General features: G+C 46.9%; 1 protein-coding gene across 4 annotated transcripts in view; it reads left to right on the top strand.

The window, feature by feature from the left end:
• Positions 1-6784, top strand: part of RBFA (ribosome binding factor A) — a 16896-nt gene extending 10112 nt beyond the window's left edge. The window contains exons 6-8 of one of the 4 annotated variants that reach the window (XR_006264997.1): positions 3118-3191; positions 4333-4646; positions 4868-6784. Coding sequence is in view for 2 of the 4 variants with exons in the window: in XM_043444388.1 (XP_043300323.1) it covers positions 3118-3191; positions 4333-4594 (336 nt within the window). In the remaining 2 variants the exon portion in view is untranslated. Of the gene's footprint in view, positions 1-3117; positions 3192-4332 lie in introns of all 4 variants that reach the window. The other 3 variants (XR_006264996.1, XM_043444388.1, XM_043444387.1) reach the window with 3 other exon arrangements.
• Positions 6785-11199: the final 4415 nt, after the last annotated feature.

Raw genomic sequence — 11199 nt, 5'->3', positions numbered from 1 at the left:
TCTCCCAATCTGAGGGCTGTCTTTTCACCTTACTTATAGTTTCCTTTGTAGTGCAAAAGCTTTTAAGTTTCATTAGGTTCCATTTGTTTAGTTTTGCTTTTATTTCCAATATTCTGGGAGGTGGGTCATAGAGGATCTTGCTGTGATTCATGTCAGAGAGTGTTTTGCCTATGTTCTCCTCTAGGAGTTTTATAGTTTCTGGTCTTACATTTAGATCTTTAATCCATTTTAAGTTTATTTTTGTGTATGGTGTTAGAAGGTGTTCTAGTTTCATTCTTTTACAAGTGGTTGACAGTTTTCCCAGCACCACTTGTTAAAGAGGTTGTCTTTTTTCCATTGTATATCCTTGCCTCCTTTGTTGAAGATAAGGTGTCCAAAGATAAGGTGTCCATAGGTCGTGGATTTATCTCTGGGCTTTCTATTCTGTTCCATTGATCTATATTTCTGTCTTTGTGCCAGTACCATACTGTCTTGATGACTGTGGCTTTGTAGTAGAGTCTGAAGTCAGGCAGGTTGATTCCTCCAGTTCCATTCTTCCTTCTCAAGATTACTTTGGCTATTCGAGGTTTTTTGTATTTCCATACAAATTGTGAAATTATTTGTTCTAGTTCTGTGAAAAATACCGTTGGTAGCTTGATAGGGATTGCATTGAATCTATAGATTGCTTTGGGTAGAATAGCCATTTTGACAATATTGATTCTTCCAATCCATGAACACGGTATGTTTCTCCATCTGTTTGTGTCCTCTTTGATTTCTTTCATCAGTGTTTTTATAGTTTTCTATGTATAGGTCTTTTGTTTCTTTAGGTAGATGTACTCCTAAGTATTTTATTCTTTTTGTTGCAATGGTGAATGGTATTGTTTCCTTAATTTTCTCTTTCTGTTTTTCATTGTTAGTGTATAGGAATGCAAGGGATTTCTGTGTGTTAATTTTATATCCTGCAACTTTACTATATTCATTGATTAGCTCTAGTAATTTTCTGGTAGAGTCTTTAGGGTTTTCTATGTAGAGGATCATGTCATCTGCAAACAGTGAGAGTTTCACTTCTTCTTTTCCTATCTGGATTCCTTTTACTTCTTTTTCTGCTCTGATTGCTGTGGCCAAAACTTCCAACACTATGTTGAATAGTAGTGGTGAGAGTGGGCACCCTTGTCTTGTTCCTGATTTCAGGGGAAATGCTTTCAATTTTTCACCATTGAGGGTGATGCTTGCTGTGGGTTTGTTATATATAGCTTTTATTACATACATGCATTTTTCATCTGGTGGTAGTTCCTTGGTTATTAAGGCGTCTTACACTCGCACAGGTTCACTGAAGAAGCCAGCAGCACTGCAGGAGGATTTGGTGGCGTGTTCACTGTAAGACTAGGTAGTGCGTAGGTCCACAGAGGAAGAAAGATCCGGTTGTACATTGTTGTTTCTCATTTTTCATCATACACCTATACTGGAAACACTATTTGGATAATAGCCTCGTGGGTGTGTGGCTTCCTCGCTAGAAGGGGAGCAGGAGTGAAGATGCAGAGCCACTTGTCAGCCCAGGCAGGGTTTGGGCTGTGGTGTGCAGAACCCAGCAGGAGTCCCCGTGCAGGGCTGCGGGAGGAGCCCAGTCTGTCCTGGAGGGTGGGCTCCCTGCTCTCGCTAAATCGTGACTCGTCCCACTCTCTGTGGAGGAAGATGTCATGGCTGCAAGGTGCTCCCTGGCTGTGTGGGTTCCTTTCCAGAAAAGTCATTAGAGGGAGGACGTGCTCCCACCTGTATGCTTGTGTGTCTCTAGGGGGGGCTTTGTCCACTTCAGGCCTGTCTGTCCTACCACATGTGCCCAAGGGAAGTTCTGAAGGGTCACATGGTGATGGCGGGTCCTGCACGTGGAGCCGCCAAGGGAAGGTCAGGCCATGGCTGGACGCATTATCCTGCACTCTGTCTCACTGTAGTTTGGAGTAAAGGCTGAACCAGAGTAGGTTTCTCATTTGGGCAGGTGATTGTCAAGGGCATGGTCACTGCTTCTCCTGGCTAAGTCAGAGCAGAGTTTTTCAGACTCTGTACATTTTTAAGATTTAAAATCCTCCATTGGTAAGCAGCTTGGATAGACACAGAAATTTGAAATTAGTTCTCGATGAAACTTGGAGTCTTCTGTCAGTTTATTTCTGTCTAATATTGTTGCAACAAAAGTTGCAAGTAGTTGCTACTGCTCCAGTTTGAACAGCTTACTTTGCATTCTCAGGATAGAATGCAGTCTTCAGGTCACAGGTCTGGATGTTTGAAAGAGGCTGGTATCAACTATGTCCAAACTGAAGCCTAGGTAATTCAGCAAAACTACTGGTTCTGCCAGTGTGCATACTCAGATGCTCAGCACCGTTGGCCATCAGGAATGTGAGTTAACTCCCAGTTTTAACTCAAGGAGGCCAGTTTGTCCTCGATGTAGCATCATCATCCTGTTCCTGGGTTTTCTGTGGACTGGCTCGTGTCCAGTTCTGCCTCTTCTCACCTTGTGGTTTTAATAGCGTCACTTGTTGATGATGACTTCGTGTGGATGTCGGGACCCGGTTGTTGGTCAGGCTGGCTGGGCTTGTACTGAAGTAGGAGGTCAGGTCTCCGTGCACAGCCCTGGTGGGAGGACCTGGCGGCATCAGAGCAGGCAGGTGAAGGTGGCGGGACCTTGCTGGGCCCTGCTGAGGAGCAGAGTACATCTCCAGTCTTGGCCCCTCACACCCTACAGAGCTGGAGTCAAATGCTGGGCTTTGTGACTCCCACATAGCCATGCTGGGGGGTTCTTTCCCCCAAGCAAATTCTATGGCAAAATTGAAGCATTTTACTGAACCTCATTAGAAACCAGTAAGTGTCAGTAATTCAACTAATATTTAACTGGTTCCTTTGTAAATTTGACTAACATTTACACGCTTTAAGTATAGTTTTTTGAGAAGTCTTGGTTCATTATCAGAACAAGTGTAACTAAGATTGCGGGCGTGGGCAGTGTCAGGGAGGGAGCCCTGTCACACGGCTGGGCCCTGAGGTGGCCGTGGCTCTGGGTGGCCTGATACTCACAGTCTGCTGGCGCCCCTCTCGGGTGCAAGCAGTGGAGAAGCACAGCTCTCTGGTAACCCACTGTCTGTTGCGTTTCAGATTGATCGGCTACTGGCAATTGCTGATTTTGGACCCCAGGATGAAAAAGAAGACTTTGTGCAAAGTGACTTCAGGTGGTAACATGTGGACATGTGTTTTTGATTTGGGCACACACAGTTATGGACTTTCTGGTTTCCACAACCGCTGCACAGTCCTGCCTGCCCCCAGCCCAGTGTGTGGGGGTGGGCCCTGCTTTATGCTCTAGGGTCTTGACCTAAGGCCCAACCCAGTGTTGGCCCATGGCAGTCCACAGTGGCAGCCCGGCCAATTACCCAGCACCTCGGGGAGGTGTCAGGAGGGCCTCCGGGCCCACCAGAAGTGCTGGGGCCTGGACGCTGAGTGCTGGTGGTTGCAGCCCATCCTCACCGTTCCCTTGTGCATTTATGTCGAGTGCCTGCTCCTAGCAGGCCTGTTCTAATGCTTAGGGAATGCTGTGAACAAATGGCAGGTCTTTGGAGCCTGCGTCTTGCTAGGAAGCAGTGAATATCAGGATAGGCCTCTGAGAAGGTGATGTGAGGATTCGGGGTGTGGAGGGGTACCTGTTTCAGGTGAGGGAACAGCTACACCGGGTGTCTAGCCTGATCCTTAGATCAGCTATGTGAGCATCACTTGGGTACCATCAGGGCCTCAGGGGCCAGGGCCTATAGGAGCCAGCCTGCCAGGGGGTGGGGGGTAACACTTGGACCCCTGAGCTAGGTCAGAAGCCCCGAGTGGCAGTGAGTCCCGAGTTCCAGCTCAGTGAGGAGCAGACCTGGGAGAGACAGGTGGAGCGCCTGTGGGTGTGGAGCCCTTTCAGATCTGAGAGTGAGGGGCGTGCTGTGGCCAAATTGGGGTTTTGTGAGGATTGCTCTGGTTTTGCCCTCAGAATAGACTTGTCTTCTCTTTTGGTTCATCAGGTAACTAAGGACCAGCTCCCCATGATTCTGTTTAACTAGCCTAGTGCACTAGCCATGTTTAAGTGGGGAAGCCATGAAAATACACTTGATGTTAGCCCAGAATGTCTGCATCAGAAGCATGGTGGCCTGAGCCACATACAGGCTCCAGGGGTGCTGGTCAAGAAGTGCTAGACTGGAGACCACTGGACCAAACCCTGCTTTGTGCTGGCTCCACAGTTCTATTAGAGAGGCGGCAGCGCGGTGTGTGGGCAGGGGGCTAACAGTGTTTGTACGCCATGTGATATTTGTGCCTGGTGTGACAACTCCCCTTCTCCCCCAGCGACCCCGAGGCCCTGGATGTGGCTTTGCCAAGTGATACCGTGGGCTCTGCTGCACACTTCAACCTGTGTGGGATTGACCATGAGGCACTCAACAAGCAGATCCTGGAGTACAAGAGGAGAAGAGAGCAAGGGCACAGGAGTGCGGGGCACCTGTGGCCAGAGCATATGGCTGACCTGATGAAGCAGATGAGGAGGAGGAAGGCCAAGCCCCACGTGGACGATGACCTCTCTCCCAAGAACTATCTGCAGGGTGGGGAGTGACAAGCCCCTGGACGACTGAGGGGCCTCCTGAGGAGCGCGCCCCAGGGTACGGGTGGGGCTCCAAGAAGCAGAGCAGGAACTGAGGTGGAGAGAAAGGATCAGAAGGCAGTGGATCATGACCTGGCTCCGGGTGTGTGGGCACTCAGTGCCGTCTGCACCCTTTGTGCAGTGCTGCGGGGGAGGCCTGTGGGAAGGGTGTAAACCCTCTTGGTGGATGGTGAGCGGTCAGGCCTCCACGTGTGCACGTTTGCTCACTCACTGGTTTCTCCACAGCCCGCAGATCTGTGGCTGCTGTGCTCCCCTGGTCTTCCTGGACACGCGGACACTCGAGTCCTGGGATGCACAGGTGGCCTCTGTTCACAGATGCACTGCTTTGCCTGCTTCATTCACCTTGGACTGTAAACGGCTGTCCTCTCTGCAGTTGGGTTAGCCCCACTTTAGTGCCTTTTGATGGAGATGTCAGTCCTGGCCCTGAGTTGCTGACGAGTTCTTCTGAGTGTGAGATTCTGTGCTGTGACTTCCAAAGAGAATGCATGTCTTAGATGAGCCTCATTAGGAAATAATCATTGAGTCTGACACAGAGAAAGTGTCCTAAATTTGGGGCATCTCAACTCACCAGGTGTCAGCCTTGAAGTACTGAAAATGCTGAAAATACTGAAAATACCAACCCAGTCAGACGACTGGAGAAGGACTCCTGCTGAGATAGAGCAGGGACGTTTGTAGCGTGGCTTTCAGGGCGTGTGATCCCCCTTCTTGTAACCTGTCTTGGGAAGGTTGCCCGTGTCCCAGCAGCAGTGGCATGGCCTGGATGCTCCGTTCCCTGTCAGCACCTGGGACGAGGTGCAGTACCCGACAGGGATGCAGCCCCCACTGGAGGGAAAGCAAGCGTCCTGGGACACAGGCCAGCCACGTGGGTACCCTCTCTGGGCACATGGCTGTGGGGGTGGTGCGTGTGTGACGCTGCCCTGGAGGGGTGCAGGTACCTGTGCGGGTGTTTCCTTAGGAAGGTGGGTGCTCACACAGCCCCTTCTCCAGACCAGAGATGTCTGGAGGGAGGACTGGCCAGTGTGAGAATGTGCACTGGACCTGCTCTAACGAGCGGTGAGGTGGCAGACTTGGGAGCGCCTGCCTTGAAGGACTGTGGGTGCCTCTGGGGTGTTTCTGGTGCTCCTGTCTTGCCAGGCTGGAACCAGAGCTCACACACGTGCCCTTGGAGGCTGGAGAAATGCCGTCTCAGTTCTACCTGAAAGTTCATGGTGCTGCTGTAGCCTTTGTGTTGAAGGAAAGCTGTGTCTTCTGCTGTAGCTTCTGTTGGGAGGAAGCCCTGCCCTGCAGCAGAGATAGCCCCAAACTGGCCACGACCAGCAGGATGGCAGCAAGTTTCCCTAGACCTCAGGGCACCTTCCCTTTGTAGTCCTCCCATCTCTCACAGTCAGACACATTCAGACACACACTCAGCACAGTGTCTCAGTGTGAGAGAGTGCACACACACACACACACCCCTCCTCTTTGTAGCCCACCCAACTCTCACACACATACACTCAGTGCATTGTCTCAGTGCAAGGCTCTTAGTAGCCTTCCTGCCGCTGGGCCCTGCTTCCTGCAGCTCTGAGTCTTGGTGAGAGGAATCTTGTTGTTTTCCTTCTTAGAACAGCCGTGTATGGTGTCAGGACTAATTCTGTGCCCCAGGTGCAGAGGACAGAAGGGAGGTGCTGTCACGTTTCCCGGGGATGGCAGCTCCGGGCTCCTCTAGCAACATCCCAGCAGCAGCAGCCTGGACTCCACTTCTTTCCCTGAGAAAACGCAGCTTGGTCTAACCAGGAGCTTTGCTGGACATGCTGTGTGAGCAGCAGCTCTGAGTCAGCCCTTCAGTGTCTCACTTTACCCTCTGGAATGCACGCAGGTAGTCTCACCAGTGTTTGAAGACCTCAGAGTTTTCAGTAGCTGAAGGTAAAACTTGCACCCTACACTATTTCATTTCGCTCTGCATATCGGTTCCCAGTTTTATAGAATGCAGGTCCTTGCTGCATTGTTTTCATTTTCAGACTGACTAATGCATAGCACCTTTCAACATGAACTGTGACATTATTAGATCCAGCTTATTAAAGTAAGCTGCTCTGTGAAGAATATGTACAGGAAGGAACTCTGAAATGTTCAATAAAGCCTCTTCACTCAGCCCCAAACATAAAATCCCCTGTGTCTCCACTCTGTGCAGATGGCCCATGCACTGGCTTTAGAGAAGCACTTGATGCGGGTTCCGCAGAAATGAGTCAGTGAAGTGCAGTGGGGAGAGGCCCCTGTAGGTAATGGGTGTTCTGGGTGGGCTGTGAGCTGCATAAAGAGCAACCAAACACATCATCAAGGTTGGTGTGGTGTTGGCGTCCGTGTTGTGTAGACTGGCCCTTCCATTTGCGGAAGTTGAGCTCCAGATGTTGGTCCCTACTCGGGCCCACAAATTGCAAACTGTCTTGCAGGCTGGATGCCTGCATCACATGTTACTGGGACCAAGGAGGCTCAGGAGGAGTCACTGTCCCCATCTGGCTCCCATGCTCAACTGTCTTCAAAGCAGATTACATCAGATACACATGAATCTTGGTCACAAGGTCACCAGCATGGGGTGTGTGTGTTTTAGTGACCAGAAAAGCAAAAGTGGAGGAAGAACCACTGAGAAGTAAGAAAAGTCATTGTGAAATCCTGCCTGAATTCTAGGCATGTAACAAAGCCTGGCAGGGCTGTCCATGTTAACAGAGCTCATAAAAGTATGCTAACTATTCTCCCCCCAAAATGAGGAGAGAACACTTACCAAATTATTCTAGAAGGCCAGTAGAACTCCAACACCAAAACCACACACACAACAAAGAAAAGTGAAATCCAGTATCCTTTATGAGCACTGATGTGAAAATCATCAACAGAATATTAGCGAACAGGATTCAGCAGCATATCAAGAGGATTAAACACCATGACCAAGTGAGATATAGCCCTGGAATGCAAAAGTTCAACACATGAAAGTCATCAGTGTTACATGCCACATCAACAAAGTGATAGGAAAAACCACATGATCTGAAAAGATGCCAAAAAAAAAAAAAGATAAAATTCAACACCTGTAATGAAAAAACACTCAACAAAGTAGGAATAGAAGGAAACTGCCTTAATGTAAAATCTATACGAGAAAATCCACAGCAAACAACACCCAGTGGTGAAAGACCAGAAGCTTTTCATCTAAGGTCAGCAGCAAGACAAAGATGCCTGCCTGTTTAAACCGTTTCTATTCAACATAGTCCTGAAAGTTCTAGCCAGAGCAATTAGTCAGGGAAAAGAAAAGGCCTACAAATTAGAGACGGAAAAGTAAATGATCTATTTGCAGATGATATGGTCTTATACGTAGACTATCTTAAAGATACCACACCAAAGAAAAGCTGTTAGATCTAATAAATGAGCCCTGCAAAGTAGCAAGATTAAAAGCACAAAAAAGCTGTCACGTTTCTATACATGAGCAATGAGTGACCTGAAAGTGATTACAGGGTATTGCCTGACAGTCTAGTGGTTAGGACTCTGCACTTTTGCTGCTGGAGCCTAGGTTCAATTCATGGTTGAAGAACTAAGATCCCACAAGCCATATGGTATGGCAAAAAAAAAAAACCCAAGACCTGATATTACAATAATTATATTTACAATACTGCCAAAAAAGAGAAATACTTAGGAGTTAAGCATAAATGAGAAAGACTTGTACAATGAAAACTACAAAACATGCTGAAAGAAATTAACTGATTAGAAGACTTATGAAAACAGTATTACTCAAAGCACTCTACAGACCAGTGCAGTCACTGTCAAAATCTTGATTTTTTTTTTTTTCAAGCTCATACTAAATTTCATAAGGAATCTCAAGGGATTCTGAGCAGCCAGCACAATTCTGAAAAAGGAATTAAACTGGATGACTCATTTTCCATTTTGAAAACTTACTGCAAAAACAACAGTAATCAAAACTGTGCTATTGGCTTTAAGACAGACATATAGACCAATGGACTAGAATAGAGAGCCCAGGAATGAACCATCACATAAATAGCCAGGTGATTTTTGACAAAGGTGCTAAGATTGTTTGGTGGAGAAAGGGAAGTCTCAGTAAATGATGCTGGGAGAGCTAGACGCCACATGCCAAAGTGTGAAGGTGGAGGACTTCTTTGGCAGTCCTGTGGTTAAGACTCCATACTTACATGCAGGGGGCAAGGGTTCAATCCCTGGTCAGGGAACTAAGATCCTGCATACCAAGTGTCATGACCAATACAGGAAAAAAAAAAAAAAGGAAGAAGTTGGACATTTTGTTTAGTTGCTAAGTCATGTCCAGCTCTTGCAACCCCATGGGTTGCAGCACACCAGTCTCCTCTGTCCACTATCTCCCAGAGTTTGCTCAAATTCATATCCATTGAGTCAGTGATGCTATCTAACTGTCTCAACCTCTGCCGCTCTCTTCTCCTCCTGCCTTCAATCTGTCCCAGCATCAGAGTCTTTTCCAATGAGTCAGCTCTTTGCATCTGGTGGCCAAAGTATTGAGGATTCAGCATCAGTCCTGGTGAACATTCAGGGTTGATTTCCTTTAGGATCAACTGGTTTGAGCTCCTTGCTGTCCAAGGGACTTTCAAGAATCTAGCACCACAGTATGAAAGCGTCAGTTCTTCAGCTCTGAGGCTGCTTTGTGGTCCAACTCACATCTTTACTTGACTACTGGAAAAACCATAGCTTTGACTCTATGAACCTTTGTTGTCAAAGTGATGTCTCTGCTCTTTATTATGTTGTCTAGGTTTGTCACAACTTTCCTTTCAAGGAGCAAGAATCTTAATTTCATGGCTGCAATCACCACAATGATTTTGGAGGTCAAGAAAATAACATCTCTCACTTTTTCCCCTTCTATTTGCCCTGAAGTGATGGGACTGGATGCCACGGTGTTGTGGTTTTTTTTTTTTTTTTGAATGTTGAGTTTCAAGCCAGCGTTTTCACTGTCTTTTTTCACCCTCATCAAGAGGCTCTTTAGTTGCTCTTCACTTGCTGCCAATAGAGTGTTATTATCTGCATGTCTGAAGTTGTTGGTATTTCTCCTGGCAATATTGATTCCAGCTTGTGATTCATCCATTCTGGCATTTCTCTTGATGTACTCTGTGTGTAAGTTAAATAAGCAGGGTGACAATATACAGTCTTATAGTACTCCTTTCCCAATTTTGAGCTGGTCTGTTGTTCCCCATCTGGTTCTAACTTACTTCTTGACCAGCATATATTTCTCAGGAGACAGGTCAGCTGTATCAGAGACCTAAATGTAAGACTTAGCAATATAGAGAATTCTCTGGCAGCCCAGTGATCGGGACTCCATGCTTCCATTGCCAAAGGCATGGTTTCAACCCCTGGTTGAGGAACTAAGACCCCACAAGCCACATAAAGACTTAACACTAAAACTTTTAAAAGAATACATAGGACTAGAGCTTCAAAACACTCAATTTGGCAATGATTTCTTGGATATTACACACAAGGCATAGGCAACAAAAGGAAACATAGGCAAGTTGGACTTGGTGAGAATCTTTTGTGCCAAGACACTATCAATGAGATAAAAAGGCAATCCACAGACTGGGAGATAATACTTGCAAATCATATGTCTGATAAGGAATTAAAATCTAGAATAGATAATGCTTACAACACAAGTGACAACAAAACACAATTCAAAAACAGGTGAAGGAACTTAAGTAGAATTCTCTCCAGAGATGTACAAATGACTAGTTATATGGTTATATAAAAAGAATGCTCAACAGCACTAATCATTAGGGAAATGCTGAATAATAAAACTACAAGGTATGGAGAAGGAAATGGCAACCCACTCCAGTACTCTTGCCTGGAAAATTCCATGGACAAAGGAGCCTGGTAGGCTACAGCCCATAGGGTCGCAAAAAGTCGGACACAACTGAGCGACTTCACTTTAAGACCACAAATTAAATTTCAATAAATATTAAAAAGCAAAAACATATAAGGTATACCCTTGCCACAAAAGAAGGAAACAAAAAATGAAGGGCATTCCTTCTAAAAACAAAAAGGAATGAAGACTTGATCATGTAAAAAATAGCTTTTCAAAATAATTACATGGTGTCAAAAAGAAAAAAAAACTACAAGATACCAACTCATCCATTAGGATGGCTACTGTTAAAAAAAATTACAAGTGTTGGTGACGATGTGGAGAAACGTGAACACTTGCACACTGTTGAGAAGGTAAATGGTACAGCCAGAAGCAGCGGTCCTAACCTCTGCTGCACCGCCCTTATCTGCGGAGCGGAGCCCATCATGGGAAGAGGGAGCCTTCAGTTGGGAACTGCGCATCCTTTTACACACCTGACCTGCAGGTGCCCCGGTGGGCAGGCTATTTTCTGGCTACCTATAGGGTTGTTGCCTTCCTTTTGTCTCTGGGGTCCTTTCCAGCATGCGACAGGAGCGTGTGTCCCGGGGCAGTGAGGCGGGCGCAGTGGAGCAATTTAGGGATGGAAAAAGGCGGCGGGGGCGGGGCGGTGAGAGGGGAGCGGAGGGGCGCAGAAAGGCGCGGGCTTGCACGCTCAGTCCTTATCTTACAAACAGGG

This window comes from Cervus canadensis, chromosome 23 (genome assembly GCF_019320065.1).
Source record: "Cervus canadensis isolate Bull #8, Minnesota chromosome 23, ASM1932006v1, whole genome shotgun sequence".
NCBI classification, from domain to species: domain Eukaryota; kingdom Metazoa; phylum Chordata; class Mammalia; order Artiodactyla; family Cervidae; genus Cervus; species Cervus canadensis.
The sequence above is the reverse complement of the archived record's forward strand: the minus strand, read 5'-3'. Positions and strand labels throughout refer to the sequence as shown.